Raw genomic sequence first — 22,221 nt, forward strand, 5'->3', positions numbered from 1 at the left:
TATGACAAGTAACACTTGTTGCCACGTAGCTAGCTAGCTACTTCAGTGTACATACCAACTGCACAGTGAGTATGCGAGTATGGGGTTGGGAGCAAAGGTAAATTCAAAGTCTTCATAGTACTAGTACTAGTCGGAGTTTTCTCTTTCATCTTCAATTTGTTTTACAGTGAGTCCTGTAAACGAAGGGAAAACACAGTTGCCAGCCTGCCCTTCCCATGTCGGTTTTAGGGACTGGGGCTAAGTCTTGATGCTGCTGGGAGTCGTTGGCTCTTTGTTCACTGTGCCTTGCTTTTCCTCCCCCTCTTCTGTCCTATCCTACCCTCAGATTTTGCTGGAGGAGCTTGCCAACAGCGATCCCAAGTTAGCCCTCACTGGAGTCCCGATAGTGCAGTGGCCAAAAAGGGATAAGGTAAGGAGCTGTTCTTGATCTTCAGGCTGCTGAAGCATTTTGCTGGCTGGTCATCACCGTTCCAGGAAGAAAAAGCACAACTAGAGGCAGACAGCTTTTGGCACATTAAAATAAACTGACAGAAAATCATTACTCTGTTCTAACTCTTAGGTCAGGATAAGTGGCTATCTTTGGAGGTGACTCTCTTAACAGAACTAAGAACCTGCCTCCAGGTTTAGATCCAAAAGTGTACATTTATTCACCAGAATGGATTTGTTCCTATCCTTCTGGCCTGGTGATTCAGTTATTTTCACGGGTATTTTTTAACTAGTCAAAATAATTACATATATTTATTTTTTTTTTTTTTTTTTTAAAGATTTTATTTATTTATCAGAGAGAGAGAGGGGGAGAGAGCGAACACAGGCAGACAGAATGGCAGGCAGAGGCAGAGGGAGAAGCAGGCTCCCTGCTGAGCAAGGAGCCTGATGTGGGACTCGATCCCAGGACGCTGGGATCATGACCTGAGCCGAAGGCAGCTGCCCAACCAACTGAGCCACCCAGGCGTCCCAATTACATATATTTAAATGGCTGGACTATTTCAATGATGGAGTGAGTGCACACACTCAGGAAACCCCTTAATTTGGATTTTTCGGTATCAAATTGAAAAAAGAAGGAAAGGAATGACCTGTCAGCTAATAAATTGTCATTTACGAGTTTTCGTTAGGTTCTGTATGATTTTTTTCCTGTATTGTCCTTTGTCACGGTTATTTATTAAATAAAAGTAAGAGCTCGCATTCTGATCTTTGCCATGAGTTTGGCAAATACATAGGCCCTTCTTTGGTGTCCCCAGTTGAAATTTGCAGAGCTGTCACGTTTTAGGAATGTTTAGATGTATAGCTGTGAAAGATGTCTTAAAAGAACCACTTCCTAGGTGGAGAAGTCCCACCTAGCCGATGCTTGACCACATGAAACTGCCTCAGAACAGCTCAGTCATTTCTTGCTGTTGTATGTTTTGTGTCAGAAACATGTTTAAGGTACCCTGGAAATTTGAAGAACTAAAAGACCCAGTCCTTGTTCTTGAAAAGATCACCAGGACAAAGACAAGCAATAAGATTATAAACGTATACCTAAGAGAGAGATTCTATACCTAAGGGCTACTGGAGTGTATGTTATGTACCAGATTGAGAATAATAAAGAAATGAGCAAGATCCGTCTCCCCCTCGAGTAGTTAACGGTCTTCTTTATGAGTATCTTCTGAGTAGGACTATTCAGGACAAGGAAATATCAGAGGGCCCCTGGATGGCTTTGGTACATAGAAAGCTCCAGGGAGTGGGGGTGTCACAGCTCAGCAGAGTGAGACGGATGTGGGTGAGGTGAAAAGACTGACAAGATTGGCAAACCTTTTCTGTAGAGGTAATACACAGATGACAAATATAATAAAGGCAATAAATATTTTTGGTTTTGCAGGCCATACAGTCTCTGTGGCAACTTCTCAACTCTGCAGTTGCACGTGAAAGCAGCCATAGACAATACGTAAACAGATGAGCGTCACTGTGTTCTGGTCACATTTCATTTACAAAAATGGGCAGCGGGCCGATGTGCTCGTGGGCCATAGTTCGCCAAGCTGCGTTATCTTCTACCTTCTCCGGTCCTCAGAGTTACTTGATATATTTGACCTTGCTGCTTTCTCTTTCCAGCTTAAATTCCCCACCCGGCCAAAGGTGCGGGTTCCTACCATCCCCATCACAAAGCCTCACACCATGAAACCGGCTCCTCGGTTAACACCCGTGAGGCCTGCTGCCGCCTCCCCCATAGTGTCAGGAGCCCGGCGGAGACGGGTGCGCTGCCGGAAGTGCAAAGCGTGTGTGCAAGGAGAGTGTGGTGTTTGCCACTACTGCAGGGACATGAAGAAGTTTGGGGGGCCTGGTCGCATGAAGCAGTCCTGTGTTCTTCGGCAGTGCTTGGCAGTAAGTGGCCTGCTGGGTAAAGAACTTGGGGGAGGGAGAAGACAGGTGGTGCCAAAGGGACTGAAGTACAGGGAGTGAGAGTTCTAGAGACTTCAGAGATGGAAAGAAGTTTCTGTCTCTTTTTGGCTTGCTTTGTTTGTCCGTTTTTTCTCTGGGCTCAGAAATGATCCTGTTTAATTTTTCGTCCTTGCTTGCCCTGTTTTCAACTAAGAAAGCAGTATTGCAGGGACAAAAGTCACTGCCGTCGGTCCCTCTTTACATGGATTAGGAGGAAGGGCCTGTGAGGCCTCAGACTGACTGGTGAGAGTGAACTGGTCTCTGTTTCCAGTTGCCAGCTGGTTGGTTCTCCCGGTCTTCCTCCGCTGGTTACCCTACCAGAAGCTGCTCTTTGCCCAGTTTCCACGCTCCCTGAGAATTACAGGAAGCAAATCACCCGTCTTGAGTTAAAGGGAAGCTGAACTGATAAGCATCTGAGTCTGCTCTTTTCTTGGTTTCTTTGTCCTCTTGTAGCCCAGACTGCCTCACTCTGTCACGTGTTCCCTCTGTGGAGAGGTGGATCAAAATGAGGAGACACAGGACTTCGAGAAGAAACTCATGGAATGCTGTATCTGCAATGAGATTGTTCATCCTGGCTGCCTCCAGGTGAGGAGAGGCCTCAGGGCCCCCTGAGGGCTCAGCTGGTAGAATGTCTGAAGGCACCGGGTGGAGCATGCAGTGGGAATGTGTCACAAGAGGCCACCAGCGTCCCTAATATGGACCGTCATCTGTGGGTCACGTCATAGTCTAACATCTGTCGTTGATTCAGATGCCTGGTTTGTGTGTCAGCCACTGTGTTAGACCCTGAGGGATAGCCCAGGACAAAATAATAGTTCAGTTCTCCTGGAGCTTGCAGTCTGGCCTCCAAAGAGTATATTTGGAGTCGCCAGGCCAGGCCTGGTCTGTTTTGGAATGCTTTGTGCCTTTAAGCATCTGTGCTATGTACTTCAGTGTGTCTCTGGATATGAGTTCCTGAAAGATGGTGAGAGTGATGGTATCAGCTAATGTTTAATGAGTGCTTATGCTCTGTCACGCTTTGTACGCACGTGAGGGCCTCTAAGAAAGTAATAGGGAAATTGGTTCAGTCTTTTAAGAGGTCATGTCCTTGGGGCGCCTGGATGGCTTAGTGGGTTAAAGCTTCTGCCTCTGGCTGGGGTCATGATCCCAGGGTCCTGGGATTGAGGCCCACATTGGGCTCCCTGCTCAGCAGGGAGCTTGCTTCCTCCTCTTTCTCTGCCTGCCTATCTGCCTAATTGTGATCTCTAGCTATCAAATGAATAAATAAATAAAATCTTACAAAAACAAAAAGAGGTCATGTCCACTCTTCAAGCAGGGACCCTGGGCCTAAGTGTGTGCAGAAGCTCCTTAAATGATACTAATGTGTAGCTGGGGCAGAGAACCACTGATTGATTGATTGACTGACTGATTCTGAGAGGGAGGAGGGGAAGGGCAGAGGGAACGCAGGCTCCACTACCAGCTCCAAGTCTAATGCAGGGCTCCGTCTCACAGCCCTGTGATCCTGACCCAAGCCAGAATCAAGAGTTGACCCTTAACCAGCTGAGCCACCCAGGCACCTGGAGAACCACTGTTTTACATGCATTCTCTTGTTTACATCTTCTTCTAAATTTTTTTTTAAAGATTTATTTATTTGAGAGCGAGAACACATGAGTAGAGGAAGGGACGGGGAGAGAGAATCTAGAGCAGACTCCCGCTGAGCACGGAGCCCAATGTGAGGCTCGATCCCACCACCCTGAGATCATGACCTGAGCTGAAACCAAGAGTCACACACTTAACTGACTAAGCCACTCAGGCACCCCTCTTGTTTACGTCTTGAAGACAGCCCTGTGAAGTCAGATCTACCCTATTCATATTTCTTTCAATCTAAAGGGCACTGGTACTGGTATTTTGTTGATTTCTCCAAGGGTGACAACTGTATCATGACTGCCACCTGGCTGACAATGATTGTAAGATACTGTTAATTGTGAGATGCAGCCCAATTCCAGAAATAGATGTGAAAAAAATATGCATCTTAGGATCAGTAAGATGCGATATCCTCTCCATGTCGATAAAGAAAGTATTTACTATACGCTAAGCATTTTCCTAAACACTTAACAGGTAATTCATCTCCTCACTACAACCCCGTAAGATAGGAGTTGTTATTTATCCTCACTTTATAGTTGAGAGCACAGTGTCACAGAGACGAGGCCACTGGTGTCAGAACCCAAGCAGTCATAATTATTGTGCCCCACTATCAAAATAAGGTCTGGCACCTTCTGAATTGTGTGGTCAGTTCCTTCTGCAGAGTGGCAGGAAACTTTCAAGAAAATGAATGTGTCAGGAGAGATAAATATATACATGTGTATGTCAGGAGAGAGACCCCACATTGACCCAGACTCTTGGGAATCTCCACAAACAACGACGTGTTTACGAGTAGGTAACTTCCACGTTCTTCCCAACTATGTGGCTATTACTGTATGATACAGGAGCCTTAAGAAACAGGCCGGGGTGGGGGTGCCTGGGTGGCTCAGTCAGTTAAGCCTCTGCCTTCAGCTCAGGTCATGATCCCAGGGTCCTGGGATCGAGCCCCGCATTGGGCTCTCTGCTCAGCAGGAAACCTGCTGCTCCCCCTGTTTGTGCTCTCTTCCTCTTTCTCAATAAATAAAATCTTCAAAAAAAATAGAGAGGCTGGGGTTTCTTATATTTTGGGTTTTTTGTTTGCTTCTAATGTGCTAGATTGTTAACATCCCTGTCTTACTCTAGATGGATGGAGAAGGGCTGCTTAATGAGGAATTGCCAAATTGCTGGGAGTGTCCAAAGTGCTACCAGGAGGACAGCTCGGAGAAAGCCCAGGTAGGGGAGCTTTTTCCAGATTGCTCTGGAGAAGAAAGGAAATGCCAGGCTTGGAGGATGGCTAGAATACATTTGCCTTTGCAACTTTATTCACATGGTTTTTCTGACCCACAGAGATTATTTTGTATTGTGTCTCTTTTTTTTTTACCTTTGCTTAATTATTTTTTCTTTTGTTTGGAATTTTTAATGTTTGGGTTTTTTGTATTACTGAATACTGTTCCACTTGGGGTCTGCAAATCGCTGAGCTCTTTTTACACTCTGGGACCCTAGGCAGCCCAGACAGCTGAGTTATTTGAGGAGGGCGGTGAGGCGAGCATGGTTGCTCCTGAGGAATGAAACTAAAGGGAAGGCAGTGACCTGAGGCAGTGGGTAAGTACAGTGGTGTGCTGGAGTTTCCAGTTAAGCAGGCTCACATTTTTGTCCTCTTCACCTTTGTGGCCTTGCAGAAAGCCCTGCCCTTGTGCCCAAACATGTCCCACAGAAGTAGCCCCTCCCTGCAGGGGGACCAGTGCCATGACCTTGGCCCTGAGTAGTGGAGGTTGCTGGCCCGGTGGGTAATGCTAAAGGGCCAGAAGGACTCTGGTTACTCAGACCAGCAAGAACAAGACCTGTTGAGGGCACACCCAGAGGAGGCAGCTGGCCTGGTGGCAGCCAACCAGCCCCCAGTGGTCCCCTCATGGCCCCATTGCACAGGAGCAGAGACAGATTTCCTTGTCGTCTGTTTCTTTCCACTTGGGCACTGAGGTAGTTGAATTTCAGTCTAACTGTCTTGGGAGTTGCGGGGATGTAGAGTTGACTAGTGCTGAAGTTCTCAGCTTCAGCAGGTACCTCAGGTTCTTATACTGGAAGCTTCTACATTTTTTGTCCTTGGCGGCAGTAGCATAGTGGTGGGCGTTTGCCTCCCTTCTCGAGCAGGTGGGCCGACAGATTCTGTGTTCTAGTGTTACCTTCCAGCACCCAGGAGGCGGTCATTCTCTTCCAAACATAGTGCTCTAAGAAAGTACAGAGCAAAGGGAGCGGGGCTTGTTGCTGAGGGACAGAAACGGTCTCCTTGAGGAGAATATGAACACTGCTCTCTGATCCCTAGTGGAACACTGGTTCAGCATCATCAGGCAGAGTCACGGTGGGTGCCAGGAAGAGACAGGTGCCCTGGGATGAGGTGTTGGCCCTGGTGGAGCACTGGCTTCACTGAACCCCAGTTCCTCCTCTTCATCTGGCGCACATGCCTCTGGAGCATTGCAGTTGCTCACAGAGGTTCTCGCGCTCTGCTTTGTCTTCCGTGGGGTTGGACTCTAGGGATAGGGTGGGGTGTGGAGGAGAGGAAGCAGCCTGGTAGAGTCTGGCTCAGACACTGGAGCTAAACGTGGTGCTTACTGCTGTGAGATCTGTGTCCTAGTTCAAATGGTTTCTGTAGGCTGCTTTTCTTCTACCACAAGCATCTACCATCAGACACCTCTCCAGGGTGAAGGAGCTAAATTAGAGACAGAATTAAAATGGTCAGATTGCATAGGGGTAAAGTTGTGGTCTCTTTAAAGGATATCTTTATCCAGGGAATTATAATCCCAAAATTTGGGGCAAGAGATGCATAAGGTGGGCTGTGGAATCATGCAGCTCAAATTTGGGTCTCACTCCTCTATACTTGGACACAAACCTTTGTGTCACACACAGGTAGATTTCCCAAGTGACCTATTTTAAGGGTTTGGTCTGTAATCAGCTTTCTCCAGCACAGGCTCGGGCCGGGTTGCTGATGTGGCAGATCGTGGACTCTGAGGAGGTGACCACCCTGTAGCCTGCAGCCACCCCTTTGCCCGTAGAAGAGCAGTGATCTGTCTTCTTTCTCGTCTCCGGAGAGCAACAGTGAGGCTCACTGCAAATTTAAAGGGTTTTGGAGGAAGGTACTGACGGGCCTTTTTGGGGGCGTGTTTTGCAGAAGCGGAAAATGGAAGAGAGTGACGACGAAGCCGTGCAAGCCAAAGTCCTGCGGCCCCTGCGGAGCTGCGACGAGCCCCTCACGCCCCCACCTCACTCACCCACCTCCATGCTGCAGCTCATCCATGACCCGGTCTCCCCCCGGGGTATGGTGACTCGGTCATCCCCTGGGGCTGGCCCCAGCGACCACCACAGTGCCAGCCGCGATGAGCGCTTCAAACGGCGGCAGTTGCTGCGGCTACAGGCCACAGAGCGCACCATGGTACGGGAAAAGGAGAACAATCCCAGCGGCAAAAAGGAGCTGTCTGAAGTTGAGAAAGCCAAGATCCGGGGATCGTACCTCACTGTCACGCTGCAGAGGCCCACCAAAGAGCTCCACGGGACATCCATTGTGCCCAAGCTGCAGGCCATCACGGCCTCCTCTGCCAACCTTCGCCATTCCCCCCGTGTGCTAGTGCAGCACTGCTCAGCCCGAACCCCCCAGCGTGGGGATGAGGAGGGGCTGGGGGGAGAGGAGGAGGAAGAGGAGGAGGAGGAGGAGGAAGATGACAGTGCAGAGGAGGGGGGTGCAGCCAGGCTGAATGGCCGGGGCAGTTGGGCTCAGGATGGAGACGAAAGCTGGATGCAGCGGGAGGTCTGGATGTCTGTCTTCCGCTACCTCAGCCGCAGAGAACTTTGTGAATGTATGCGAGTGTGCAAGACGTGGTATAAATGGTGAGCAGGGATACAGGGATCAGGAATAGGGGTATGGGAGTAGGTGGCAGACTTTCCATACGAGAACTGCATGCGTCTTGGCATCTGGAGGCTTGCTGGGTCCCCAAGGACTGAATCAACTCAGTCCGTTCCCTAGACAGATGCGGCTCTTTGTACCTGCAGGGGTCCTCGGGCAAGGTTGGCCCTTGGCTTCCTCTCCCTGCTCTGCACTTTCCCGCTTCTTTCTGCTGGGTGTGCGAAACTGATTTGGGGGTTGGATTTGTACAGTTTGTGTCAAACCTTTAGTCATCAGTTTTACCCCCCTCTCGTAAGTAACCTGTACTCAGCACACATGTGCTGAGAGCCTGTCTCAGTCTCAGCTGTATCAGTCACACCCGTTGCTGCTGACCCAGGTGACTGCTCTCGAGCCCCTGCCTCAGTTTCTTCTCCATCTATAGAAAGAGGTGGACATGCTTTTCAAAAAATGTAAATGTTTTCACCGTTTTCCAGTTTTTGTTCTTATCCCCCAAGTCTGGACCCTAATTCCTTTCTTTAGGAAGCAGAGTCGAATTTTGAGCTTCCTGAGACTTACTCATCCTTCCTAATGAGACCTGCCATTTCTTCTCAAGCTCAGCAGTGAGATACTTAGCGGAGAGAAGAAGTCCCTTGAGATGATGAACAGACGTTTCCGTAGGGCATTATTTTTCCTTTTGCGCCTAGGCCCTAGGACGTAACATATTCTTTGTATCTGGGCCAAACACAGTTAAAGTAGTTTTCAAAATGTGATGCCCAGACTACTGGTGGGCCACTGGCATTGCCCGGCATCATGTTAGAAATGCAGATTCTCATTGCCTGTTTCAGTACTTCTGAGTCAGAACCTTTGGGGGTGGGGCCAGGCCATCTTTTTTTTACACGTTTTCCAGGGGCTTCTGATACACGTTAAAGTTTGAGACTCACTGCTCTATCATACGCAGCTTGTTTTTACCATACAAGTCTCATGTGCCATTGGTGAAATATTTTCAGTCTTTAAATAAAGACCTCATTCTTGGCAAATGCGAGTTTATTTCCCAAATCTGAATTAATATGTGATCTACCCAAATTGTCCTAATATTTTCTCTTTGTAGTGCTAGCGGGCCTGCCTGGTTCTGTCCCTCAGTTTCCAGACCAAGTCACATAAGACTCATCTTATGTGCTGTCTCCCCTTCCCCTGCTGACCAGACTCTGAGCCAGGCTTGGGGGCAGGGGCCGTAAAATATTAAACAGAAGCCTGCATGTTGCAGTGCTATTTATGGCCTGTGGACTGTAGATTGCAGGGGGAAGGCGGCCTCTCCCTTCCAGTTCTGGTCTGGACTGGAGCAGAAAATAAAAAGACAGCACTGAAGCAGAAATGCAAGACAGGGAGAAGACTGTCCTGACCTGATGATAAAGACCGTCTTTCGGCCTCATACAGGGATGGGCTCTTTATAGGGCTTAAGGCAGGATGGATTGTAGCTGTGCTGAGGAACACCCTGCAGCCCGGGCAGCTGGGTACGACTGACGGGAGAGAATTGGAGGCAAGTCTAAGGCTTCAGGCAGTAAGAAGTCAAATTTTTTAATACGTCCTTCTATAAGCTTTGGTGGGAGCCATATTGTTTTAATGCAATTGAAGGGTTATAGTATTGTCTGCTGTGTGTTCCTAACAATTGTGTTCTCAGCCCTTCCAGAGTAAATTGGTAAACCGGGTCAAGTTCACTACTTAACCTGTATGGTTGCCGTAAAGGACAAGTCCTTTTCTCTGAAGCAAAAAAAAAAAAAAAAAAAAAGACCAAAACCAAAAACAATTTAAAAAAAAAAAAACAAAACCCAGGGTGTGGTACCTGTCTGCTTATAGAAGAGCCTAACCAGGCAGGGTGGCTCTCCACGTGCTCTGCTTCTCCCAGAAGCCCGCAGCACGCTTTGATGGGAGCTCCTCCGACAAGGGGTATTGGGTTATTGACAGCCAGTTCTCTCTCTCTCTCTCACAGGTGCTGCGACAAGAGACTTTGGACAAAAATTGACTTGAGTAGGTGTAAGGCTATTGTACCCCAGGCTCTCAGTGGCATCATCAAGAGGCAGCCAGTCAGCCTTGACCTCAGTTGGACCAACATCTCCAAGAAACAGCTGACGTGGCTCGTCAACAGGCTGCCGGGTGAGCAGGCAGGGAAGGCTATAGGCAGTGCTGCTTCCCATTGCTTTAGGGCTGGGCACCTGGTGGCTCAGTCAGTTGAGCATCTGCCTTCAGCTCAGGTCATGATCCTGGGGTCCTGGGATCAATCCTGAGTCGGGCTCCCTGCTCAGGGGAGGGCCTGCTTCTCCCCCTCTCTCTGCGTGCTACTCTGTGTGTGTGTGTCTGTGTCTGTCTGTCTTTCTTTGTCAATAAATAAGTAGAATCTTAAAAGTAAATAAAATAAAATTGCTTTGGAGCATATTGGGCAGCAGCTCCATGCCATTGTCATCTTCCTGCTTGTTAGCAGGGGTTCCACCCAGGGCCCCTAACGACCAGTCCCCAAGGCACCACTCCAGACTAGCTGGAGTAGTCCATCATCACCCCGGATAGAGCCACTGACAAGATTTGAGTGTGATACTGCCATGATTGGCCCCTTAGCATGCCTTCTCTCGTCAGCATTTTGGGGTCTTAGAAGACAGGAAGTCACTAACGCTCACTACATTACTGTGGTAGGAACTAAGCAATTGGTTTTACCACCAAAGCGAGGAAATGCAATAGAGTATACGGTTGCATGTCTGTCTGTTCCCGTTGTAGGACTGAAGGACCTCCTCCTAGCAGGCTGCTCCTGGTCTGCAGTATCTGCCCTCAGCACCTCCAGCTGCCCCCTTCTCAGGACCCTTGATCTTCGGTGGGCAGTAGGAATCAAGGACCCTCAAATTCGGGACTTGCTGACTCCACCGGCTGATAAACCAGGTATGCTCTGGCCCTGACTTCTCTGTGTTCATCTTAGGGTAGCTTTGTCTTTCGACAGACTTTGTCTCAGAAACTAAGGAAGTGTCCAGAACGATGCTGTGGATGAGTACAGATGGAGGGCAAAGTGCCGGGTGGTGTGGATGCGCAGGTTAGCTGTTCACAGCCGGCCACCTGCCTGCAGGCAAAGGAGGGACTCCGTCTGGGACGCAGATGGTGTAATCCTGAGGAAGTCTGGGAAGGCTTCATGGTTGAGGTGGGACGTTAGAAGCTGTTTGCATTATGGTCTAGAAAAGTGTGGGAGTGTGGGGAGGAGTGGAGCGTTCCACACATCCTCTTTTGCTGTGTGAGGCAAAATCTAGCAGCTGGGAAGAAAGAAAATGTGTCTGGTTTCCTAGAAACTGCCCCCACAGCCTACTCACTCCCCGCAGGCAGGGCTGGGTGTGGGCAGTTCTGCTTAACCCCTGCGAGGAGGCCTGGCTTGGAAGGAGCTGAGGCTGCCCGCAGCTTTGGAGCCAGCTAGAGGTAAGAGTTTTGACCTAGGCGCCGGCCTTGCCTGTGCAGGTCAGGACAATCGCAGCAAGCTCCGGAACATGACTGACTTCCGGCTGGCAGGCCTTGACATCACGGATGCCACGCTTCGCCTCATCATTCGCCACATGCCCCTCCTCTCTCGACTAGACCTCAGTCACTGCAGCCACCTGACAGACCAGTCCTCCAACCTGCTCACCGCTGTCGGGTCTTCCACTCGCTACTCCCTCACGGAGCTCAACATGGCAGGTACACCGCCGCGGCGTCTCAGGGCCGCCCGCCTCCGGAAGGGCTCAGCCCTCCCTGGAGCTTGACCAGTGAAACAGAGAACCTGGGTTTGTTGGAAGGGAATTAACTTGTTTCCTCATATCTGGACAAGGACACGGATTTCCCTCTCTTCTAACTGATTGGCGGATGGAAGCCTCCAGTAGTTGTTGGCTGCTTAAGGGCGTGGCCATTGCCGGCTGCAGTTTGGTTGGCCTTGGCCTTGGGGTGTGCGAGGCAGAAGGGGCGCGCTTCTCGTCTCTCAGCCGGGTAGCTTATGAGACAGAGGGCTTTTGCTTAGCATTCTAAGGAAAAGAGCTGGGGAGCTGAGCGGCGGAGCAGGCTCTTGTGGCTGTGCGCACATGGCATTGCCCTCATGGTCCCTTTCCTCACAGGTTGCAATAAATTGACAGACCAGACCCTGATCTACCTACGGCGAATTGCCAACGTCACCTTGATCGACCTTCGAGGATGCAAGCAGATCACTCGAAAAGCCTGCGAGCACTTCATCTCAGACTTGTCCATCAACAGTCTCTACTGCCTGTCTGACGAGAAGCTGATACAGAAGATCAGCTAAAACACACGCAGCCCAGACTGAGCAGGAAACCGATCTTCCCCTGACTCCCCAGCCAGGAGAGCCTCTCTCCCCAACCCTGCACGGGCTCTGAGGCCAGCGTCACACTCCCTCTCTGCTCTCCTGTCCCTTGAGCCCTTCCCCTACAGGCGGGGCAGAGAAGGGGGGTAGACACCAGGCTTGCCTGCCGGCTCCTCTCCTCCCAAGGAGAAAGGAGTAGCAGACTGATCCGAATCCGAGGGGAGAGCACAGGCTGTGTGCTGTCAAGGTGCCTGCTCGCTTGCTCGCCTGCCCGCCTGCCTGCTTGCTCACCGGCCGGGAGGCCGGGCTCTCAGTTTGGGGTGTCTGTGCAGCCGTCATCCGTGCTGGGCCCTGGTGCCCTTCTCCCCATTCATGGTCCCCAGCCGTGCCTGGTTCTGAGCAAATTTCCAGGGAAGAAAGCGGCCCCGTCTCCGTGGCCCAGTTCTCCTCGTGGTGTCCAGTGCGTGTCTCTCCTCCCCCACACTCTGCCGGCTCACGCAGGAGGGGCCAGCGGCCCCCAGGAAGGCCAGACCCGCGCCGATCGTACTGGTGCTGTTGAGGTGTCTAAAACCTCTCATCCGTGTCCACGCTCTGCCCCTGCCTTTAGCTTGATCCTGTCCCATGCTCGTGGTAGTTCGCGTAATGAGGTCACCCCCCTCCCCAGACTTGCCCACTAGTCTCTCTGAAGTCCTTGTTGCACTTACTGGGGTTGAAGCTCTTCAGAGGAGCTGGAACTGTGTACCCCAGGGACACCCCCATTTTATTGCTTCCTAGGCAGATTCTGAGACAGGCGCCATCTCCTTGTTCCCCTCCGTCTTTAGCCTCCCACTGCCCTTTCCACACGTTCCTCCTTCCTGCCTGGACAGGGCTTTCCCAGGATGTGTGTGCTCAGAGGGAGCAGCCTATCTCCCCAAGCCGGGGAGAGCAGAGAGCTTGGCTAGGTCCCCACCTGCCTCCCAGCAGGCTCTGGGCCTCTGCTGTGGTGTAGCCTCCAGAGCCCAGGCCTGTGTTTAGCCCCAGCGGCTCACTGATCCGGCACCTTGTGGCAGGGTGGGGGCAGTGGGGTCCTGCTTTGAAGCCAGTCACCTGCCCTCCGCCTGTAGCCGTGGAAGGGGGTGTGCATGTGCCTCTGTGTGTGTGGCTGAGTGTATTACACGTGTGTGTGGAGGGAGCGAGGGAGGGGAGCGTGGTGTCTCCCCCTCCACCGCCCTGTGTTGAGCCCCATCAGCTGCCCCCTTTTACTTTGCATAGAACGGCCTGTCCAAAGATCCTCTCTCTAGGGCAGCAGAGAGCTTTTTGCACTTTAAAAAAAAAAAAAAAAGAAGAAAAAAGAAAGAAAGGTCGGAATTTCTTTTGGGTCAATATTTAAGTGTGTGAGGAGATGCTCAGTGGCAGCAGCCCGCGGCAGGAGCTCACACGTGACAGACGCGGATTTGCACTCTGCTCCCCATCTGTGAGGATAGCGATAGCACAACCCTGCCCCGCCTTCTCGTCCTCCAGCCCCCTCCTTCCTGGCCCCTTCCCTGCAGCCCAGTCTCCGGCTCTCCTCCTCCTGGAGCCCCGTGGGGGAGGGGAAGGAGCCCAGGCACCAGGGGTCTGAAGCGTGAGCCACCCCGAGGAGAGACGCCAACTGCACACTTGCCACTTCCAAAGCAATAGAGGCAGAGGGGCCCCCTCTTTGCCACCTAGCGCAGCTTTGACCCTGGCATAGACTGGCCTCCTAAGAGAAAACTGGGTCCTGGTACGGGGTGGCATTGTGTCGGTTTCTTCCAATCTGCTGATTCTCTTGGCTGCACCTTAAAAGCAGCAGTCTGCTCCCGTGACCCTCTGCCCCTTCCGTTGGTCTCCAGGCCCCAGTGACCTGGGGCTGAAACTTCGAGGAAATGCCAGTGATTTATTCCAGAGTGCCTCAGTTAGGGGGACTTCTCTGTAAAGAACCCTGGGTATTGAGCAAAAACCTTATTAATATTATTGTTAATGACCTATAATTGGAAGCTTCCTGCCTTTTTCTGGTTGCTCCTGTGGAAAGTACTGAAAAGATTGTTTCGTTTTGTTGTCTTTTTATAAAAGGGGAGGTGGAGAGACCCCTTCAGAGCAGGGATTGTGCCGGGAGAGTGCCTCTGACTTTGGGACATTTCATCCACAGAAATTTCCAAGCTGATGGTTTGGTTGGGGGTGGGGGGGCTTGGTTTTTATTTTTGTTTGTTTTTGGTTTGGAAAAACAAGCATTTTTACCGCGCACGTAAATTGGTCAGCAGGAAAGGGAGCCCAGGAGTGGCGGCAGATGGACCCTACGCCCTTGCTGGGTTGCCTTTTTCTCTAGGACTGTGAGGGGGGAATGGTTTTTAGAGGTGAGGGTTGGTCTGCGTGGAGGAAAGAAATGTCTCTGGGGACAGAGGATCCCGGGAGTCCCATCGCATTTCCTGCAATCTGCTCTGAGATGTGGCCTTGCCAGGAGAGCCTGCCCTCCTCAGACCGCAGGGCCAGACACCCCGCCTCCATCTTTCCAAGCACCGGGGCGAAAAACCACAAAGGAAAGGAAGAAAATTTATATATATATAATATAAAATCACTTGGTGATTAAAAAAAATAACTGCTCCATAAATAAAACTCCTAAAGTCACTATGTTTAAAGGGTTTGGTTGTGTTTTTTGTTTGTTTGTTTGTTTGTTCGTTTTTTTGGAGAAATTCTGTAAATATATATTTTTTGTTGCTGATTTAGAGTCAAATCTCCAATGTTGTGCTAAAAATTTTAAATTAAATGTAAGCATTAAGGGGGCAAGTCCTGCTATCTCAGTTGACACATGGGGGTTGCTTTGGGCCAGGGAAGGAGGAAAGTTAGTTGGACTTCGGTTTTCTAAACGTTCTCCACTATTGGTTTTAGAAAGAGCAAGGACATCTTTCCTCTGACACATGAATGGGAGATATTTGTGTAATAAAATTTTTAAAAGACAAAAAAAGAAACAGCCTCCGATGGGAAATATTTTTATTGGGGATTTTGGGGGTTTGGGTGGGTTTTTTTTCTTCTTTCTCTCTTTTCTTTTCTTTTTTTTTTTTTTAAATAAAAAGGATTTAAAAACTAAAGAACAAAACCTTTTCTGCGTTGGTGTGTATGTGTGTGCGAGTGTCAGAAGGTCATGGAGGCTCTGGTGCTAGAGACTAAGGTCAAGGGTTGCCTGTTTCATTCTTCGAGGAGAAGCAGCAGAACCATCATGGGCCTGTACTACTTGCCTTTCCTTTTTTTTTTTTTTTTAATGTCAAAAAACATTACTTGCTTTTAGAAACACCATGCTATTTTACTTCATCATGGTGAACATTGTAATAAATGTGCAAATATGATTACCTGATTCCCCGTAGTCCCCAGGCCCCGCCCGTGGTGCTGTGCTGAGAAGGCCTGGGAATTTCTAATCTTGCCATCCCTTGCCATCCCCATCCAAGGCCAACCAACCTCCACCCACTAAAGCTGCAGAGCAGGCCGGTTGATAGTGCCTGCTCAAGGTCACTGAGCAAGGTCTGGACCAGACAGGCTCCAGTCAGTGTTGGTCCCACCACATCTTGCTGCTTCTCATCACTTGGCTTGTTGAGTGTGCCAGGTGCTGCCAGCCAACTACCACCCCAGCCCTGATGGCAGCATATCCAGAGAGCCGCACTCACATCTGGGAGGTCTTGAGTAGGCTTCCACCACTACCTTCAAAGGAGTGGGAAATCCCTGCCCATCCTACTCCCCAAGCTCCAGCTCTGCATGTTCTAGAAAAGGACAGGGTCTTGGACAAGGAGTTCGTTGATTTCATGTTGGTTTCTTGAGGATGGATATGGATGTGGTGGTGGTCAGATGTTGCCAGGGAAGGAAGGAAGGGTGTCAGGTTTGCAGCTTAACTATCTCAGAAACCCATCTGCCTCTAGGTGACTTCATCTTTGCCACCCTACTCAATGCCACCATTGTCTGGAACTTTGACCACAGCAAGAGCCGTGAGTGCCTCCCAGCCTCCAGTCCAACCCCTGCGCTCCATGTTGGCAGCCAGAACATCTTTCTTAGATTTGACTCCTTTGCTTAAAACCTATTGCTATTTTTCTCAGGGCAAAGGCCTCAAGCTTCCTCACTCACCGTTTGCCCCTCAGACTCCTCTCCACCCATACCTACCTTTTTTCAGTCCAACTCTCTCTGGGCCTTTGCTATTCCCTCTGCTGGTGCACCTGCCTCAATTTATGTTACCTTCCTCTGGGAAGCCACCTCCCGCCCTGCTCTGGACTAGTCCTGTGCTCCCGCAGTACCCTACTAGTTTTTAGGACACTGAGATCATCTCCCCAGCTAGCCGGGAAGCTCCACGAGGACAGGGATCAGTCTGTGTTGCTCCCAACATCATCTCCAGCAGCTGGTGCAGAGCCTGGCACCTAATAGGTGATGTGCCCAGCAGTAGCTCAGATCCCCAGAGGCCCATCTGTTCCCAGTGCAGTCTGTCTGTTGCCCCCTCTCAAAACTCACATAGCCTTCAGTTATGAATTACTCTTCCTAAGGCGCACTCAAAAATCTTACGTAATCTGGGGCGCCTGGGTGGCTCAGTAGGTTAAAGCCTCTGCCTTCAGCTCAGGTCATGATCCCAGGGTCCTGGGATCGAGCCACACATCCCTGCACAGCGGGGAGCCTGCTCCCCCCCCCCTCTCTCTCTGCCAGCCTCTCTGCCTACTTGTGATCTCTGTCAAATAAAATGTTTTTTTAAAAAAATCTTAAGTGATCCTCCAGGGTCATATCTAAACTCAGCAAACTCCTCCTGTAAAATGGCACAAGGTAGGTGCTTCTATGAGCACTTGAATGACACATTTGTGGTCCCCAGGCTTGCTGTGGTTTTCTTTGGGTTTGTTTTTAAGTACTTGAGAGAGAGCACGAGTGGGGTAAGGGACAGAGGAAGAAGCAGACTCCCTGCTGAGAAGAGAGCCGGATGTGGGACTCAATCCCAGGGCCCTGGGATCGTGACCTGAGCTGAAGGCCGATGCTTAACCCGCTGAGCCACCCGCATGCCCCAGGCTTGCTCGGGTTAGGATATGCTACCCTCACTAAAACTATGAACATTTTCCTTCAAACCTCTTCCTCCATTTCCCCTCCACCCAAAATGAATTAATTTGGACATTCTGTGCCTTTTGTTGGCATCAACAATGTAGTAAAAACAGCTGGTACCTGAGGTGCTGGGTGGGCAGGGAGTCTGCTTGTCCCTCTGCCCCTCTCCCCAACTCATGCTCTCTCTCAAATAAGATCTTTTTTAAAAAGGGGGTGCCTGGGTGGCTCAGTGGGTTAAGCCTCTGCCTTCGGCTCAGGTCATGATCCCGGGGTCCTGGGATTGAGCAGGTGCCTTCATTCTAGAGATGACAAAACCAAGGTTCCGAGAGGAAGCAAGGCTCTAGAGTCCGTGGCCGAGCAGGGATGCATGCGAACACTAGGCCAGGGCCTACAGACTTGACCCCAGCTCTCCCAAGCCCTTTTTGAGGGTGGGGCTCGCCTGAGCTAGCTCAACCCCCCACTTCATCAGTTCCAGGAGTGGTGGGATAAGGACATTTACTGAGCAGAATGAAAGGTGGGTGTTATGGGAGGGGGAGGCAGTACCTAACTCATAGGAAAGTGACCCATGCCCTTACAGGGCCCTGCATGCAGAAGGATCCCACACTCAGCGGAACGCTCTGCTATCGCCATCTTCAAATGCTCTTCTCTTTTTTTAAACAAGGAGCCCGTGAGTTCATTTGCAGTCTACGTACATGCAGCTCTCGCCCTCCCTCCCAGGCCAGCTCTGTGCTAAGTGTCACGTGGGAGGCCAGCAGCAGAGCAGGCCTGGCACCTCCTGGCTGGGGAGACCCATCCTACCTCCACCTTTCCAGGTGCCCCAGCCCAGAAGGAAAGCTCAGCATTGACACCCGAGTGGGCAGGAAACAGTGACAGCAGGCACCCGAGGTCGGGAGCACCTGGGTTTGCTCTCAGCCCGGCGCTGTCACCCAGCTTCTGCCTCTGCCACCTGCCCATTCCAGGGAGTTACAGGGGGCTGGATGGTCCAGCTGCCCTGGCCCCCAGGGTGTGTCATCGGAGTGCTAGGATGGCAAGACAGAAGGACAGAAGCAGAAAGAGACATAGGCACACAGAGGAAAACACCCCAAAAGATCCAGAGAAGGAAAGGGAGAGAAAGGGAGAGGGGAGAAAAGAGGCCACAGAGGACACACAGAGGGAGATACAAGTGAGGCCCACATACTCCACGTGTGACAGTGGCCGCTCAGCAAGACGCCTGTCCCTGCCCACCTCTGCACACACAGCATCTCCCTTAATTCTCAGAGCGATCCGTGAGGTCAGGCCGGAGGGCAAGGAAGAGAAACGCAAGTCTCTGAAAGGTTAAGTAACTTGGCTGGGCATCCAGCCCGGACAGTAGCAAGCGGCACTCGCATCGGACCCCCAGGTCTTCTCCGCACACGTCCTCCCTCTCCGCGACACAAGTACCACAGGCCACAGCATGAGGCCCGTGGGGGCTACGAGACCACGCCTCGGGCACTCACAGGGGGGCCTGGGGCGCCAGGAAACAAGCGCTCCCTGCGAGAACACCAACGATTCCAGAGGTGGGCGGAGCCGGGGGCGCCGGGGCGCACGCGCGCTAGAGACCGCTGGGTGCGCGGCGCCACGGAGGCCGGGGCGGGGCCGGAGCGGGGCCGGGGCGGGGCGGGGCCGGGGCCGGGGCGGGGAAGGGGCGGGGCCGGGTGGGGGCAGACCGGGGGCGGGGCCAGGGCCCTAGTCGCTTGGGGCCATCGCAGGGCCCCAGGCCTAGTTAAGGCTATCTCTGAGGCGGAAAGGGAGACAAGGGGCCCCGGGACTGAGCGGGGACTGCGTGACCTTCCGGAGGGTTCCACGGAGAGGCGCTGCTCTGGAAAGCGGGTCGGGCGGAGCAAGCTGTCTGGAAGCCCGGCCCGGAATTGTGGGCGGGTGTCTGGGAGCCAAGGGGCCAGGACGAGCCTGGGACTGTGCGGATGGGAGCATAGGACCAGCGTCCTGGAGAGTCGAGCCTCCTGGATACTAGAGCCCTTTCCTCCCTCAGGGCCTTTGCACTTAACTTCCTGTTCCACATGCCCGAAAAACTCTTTTCCCTGCCCTAAAACAAAGCTGTTTCCCTCCCATCCTTCTGGCTCTGGCAAAAACGCCCTTCCTTGGGGGTATCCCTGATTTACAGGAGAAGGCTCCTGGCTCCCTCGCTCGCTCTTTCTTTCTTTTTTTTTCCCCAAGATTTTATTTATTTATTTTAGAGAGAGTGTGTGTGCATAAGCAGCGGAAGGGGCAGAGGACGAGGAAGAGGGACAAGCAGATCACGAGGAGCACGGAGCCCATCCTGGGGCTGGATCCCACCACCCGAGCGGAAACCAGAAGTGTCCCCTCCGCCCCACCCTGCTCCCTGCTTAACTGACTGAGCCACCCAGGCGCCCCTCCTGGCTCTTATAATAACTTGTCACCTGCCTCATAAGGATGTTTTGAGCATTAAATGAGATCATCTGGGCTCTAGCAACAGTGCTCCGCAGAGACTGAGAACACGATAAATGTCAGCGGTTATTATTATGTGTATTTTGCCTGTAAGTTCACTGTTTGTCTCTCCCTGTGTTGGATCCTCAAGGCCAAGCACCAGTGCTTAGCATGTAGTAGGAGTTCAACAAATATTCTCGGATGAGTGAGGGAGTGAACTTATGCCATCCCAGGAAGAGCCTGGCACCTGTCTAAGCCCTAGACATCAGAGAGGTAGCTGTCCATGTTAGACAGGAGTTTCTCCCTGTCAATCCAGACAACGCTGGTGAGGTCAGGGAAGCCTCTGAGCTTATCCTCCTGGATCTTCAAAGCCTAGGAGGCCCCAGCAGGAGGCAACTGGCACTCCTGGGTCTGGGCATGTGTCAGTCCTCACCCCAACCTGATGCATGCTTATTATGCATACAGAGTGTCAAGTTCAAGAATTTCCCTGCCTTGGGGGCCCTGCGTGGTTCAGTGGGTTAAAGCCTCTGCCTTTGGCTCAGTTCATGATTCCAGGGTCCTGGGATCAAGCCCCACATCGGGCTCTCTGCTCGGCAGGGAGCCTGCTTCCCTTCCCCTCTCTGCCTGCCTTTCTGCCCACTTGCGATCTCTGTCTGTCAAATAAATAAAATAAATAAAAATCTTTGAAAGACATTCCCCACCTCTCCCCTGCCCTCTCTGCCCACCCACCTCCTTACCGTGTAGCTCTTGCCAGCTTAATCGGAGGTGTACTTTGAGAAGTCTTCCTTACAGGACTGGGCCACCACTAAATCCGGTTTCTCTTTGTGAGCCTAACTTTGTGCCAGGCCCCATGCTGGGTGTGAGGAATGATGCAGTGACCACAGCAATCAGGGGCACCAAGGGAGAGCCCCCTGAGCAGGAACCTCTCAGCCAAAGAGACACGGAGTGAACAGGAGCCTTCCTGGACAGCAAGGAGGGGAGCAACATTCCAGGCAAGGGGAATTATAAGGTCAAAACCCTAGAAGTGGAAATGAACTTGGCTTATTGTAGTGAGGGAAGACCAGAATGACCAGAGACTAAGAGGCTGAGGGAAGGGAAGATGGAGTTGAGTTTGAGAGGCAGGCAGGGGCCAGACCCTGTCAGTCCTGGTCATGGGGTATCTTTCCTTAGTGCAGAGGCAGACACTGGAGGTGGGGTTTGCTTTAGGCCTGTAGAAACCGGCTAGAGGAGAGGCCAGGAGCCCAGTGAAAAGGCTGGTGCAGCAGGTATCAGTCCCAGTCTGGAGATGGTGGGACTTGGTGGGGCTCAGCAGGACGCAGTGGAAGGACACAGGGCATACTTGGGAGGCAGACACACCAGATGACAGCAGGAGTATGAGTGGGGACAGCGGCAGGTGAGGGAGGACAGGATTCAAGGGTGACTCCTGGGTATTTGGAAGAAGGAGGAACCACGACTGGGATAGGGAGGTGGGCGAGAGGAGCAGGTTGGCCGGCCTGGGTGGTGGGAGCCAGAGCTGTGCGTGGGATGCGTGAGGTCAGCAACACCTACAGTCCTCTGAGAGATGCCGGGTAGTGGTGTGTCTGCGCGCCCGCCAGCTGGGCAAAGACGGGCTTCCACTCCTTCCCGCCCAGCATCCCAGCTGGGTCCACACTAAGGTTTTTAAGAATAGGAATGTCTGAAGCGACTCGCAAAGACGAGTTTACAATCGGCCTTTCCTCGACCACCAGGGGGCAGCACCATCCCCCAAAACAGCCTGCCCCAGGCCAGGGACTCCCCTCAACCTCTTCCCAGCCAGGGCCCCCCCAGCCCTGCTTCCGGGTCAACAGAATCGGGAGGGGGCTGGTGGGGGGATCCCAGGTGCTGCCCTGGAGGACTGGCTCCCCGTCTAAGGACCCGGGCTTCAGGCCTGCCGAGGCCCTGGGCAGGGCTGGGATGGGGTTTTCATGTGGTGAGGGGACGGAAGAACGACCTCCTGGGCCAGGATGGCTGGTCTTTCAGAGCCCAAACGGACAAGCTGATGAAGAAGAATTTAATTTTTTTCAAATATTTATTTATTTATTTATGTATATTTTAAAGATTTTATTTATTTGACAGAGATCACAGTAGGCAGAGAGATAGGCAGAGAGAAGAGGAATCAGGTTCCCCACTGAGCAGAGAGCCCGATGTGGGACTCGATCCTAGGACGCTGGGATCATGACCCGAGCCGAAGGCAGAGGCTTTAAGCCACTGAGCCACCCAAGCGCCCCTTTATTTATATTTTTAAAGATTTATTTATTTGTTTGAGGGAAAGAGAGCATGTGCGCACACAAATTCATGCTGGGGGGAGGGGCAAAGGAGGAAGGAGAGGTAGCCTTCAGCAGACTCCCTGCTGAGCATGGAGCCTGGGGGGCTGCGGGGCTCGATGTCATTACCCCCAGATCACAGCCTGAGCTGAAACCAAGAGTTAGACACTTAACTGACTGGGCCACCCAGGCGCCCCTTATTATTTATTTTTTAAGTAATCTCTACACTCGGTGTGAGGCTTGAATTTACAACCCTGAGATCAAAAGTCGCAAGC

General features: G+C 51.7%; 1 protein-coding gene across 4 annotated transcripts in view; it reads left to right on the forward strand.

The window, feature by feature from the left end:
- KDM2A (lysine demethylase 2A) overlaps positions 1 to 14,965 on the forward strand; it is a 115,060-nt gene extending 100,095 nt beyond the window's left edge. For all 4 annotated transcript variants that reach the window (XM_059148781.1, XM_059148775.1, XM_059148791.1 and 1 more), the window contains exons 13-21: positions 326 to 409; positions 2,086 to 2,355; positions 2,866 to 2,997; positions 5,152 to 5,241; positions 7,172 to 7,884; positions 9,867 to 10,030; positions 10,643 to 10,801; positions 11,363 to 11,578; positions 11,989 to 14,965. In XM_059148781.1, coding sequence (XP_059004764.1) covers positions 326 to 409; positions 2,086 to 2,355; positions 2,866 to 2,997; positions 5,152 to 5,241; positions 7,172 to 7,884; positions 9,867 to 10,030; positions 10,643 to 10,801; positions 11,363 to 11,578; positions 11,989 to 12,170 — 2,010 coding nt within the window. In that variant the 3' untranslated portion in view covers positions 12,171 to 14,965. The remainder of the gene's footprint in view (positions 1 to 325; positions 410 to 2,085; positions 2,356 to 2,865; positions 2,998 to 5,151; positions 5,242 to 7,171; positions 7,885 to 9,866; positions 10,031 to 10,642; positions 10,802 to 11,362; positions 11,579 to 11,988) is intronic.
- Positions 14,966 to 22,221: the final 7,256 nt, after the last annotated feature.

Source organism: Mustela lutreola, chromosome 1 (assembly GCF_030435805.1).
Source record: "Mustela lutreola isolate mMusLut2 chromosome 1, mMusLut2.pri, whole genome shotgun sequence".
NCBI classification, from domain to species: domain Eukaryota; kingdom Metazoa; phylum Chordata; class Mammalia; order Carnivora; family Mustelidae; genus Mustela; species Mustela lutreola.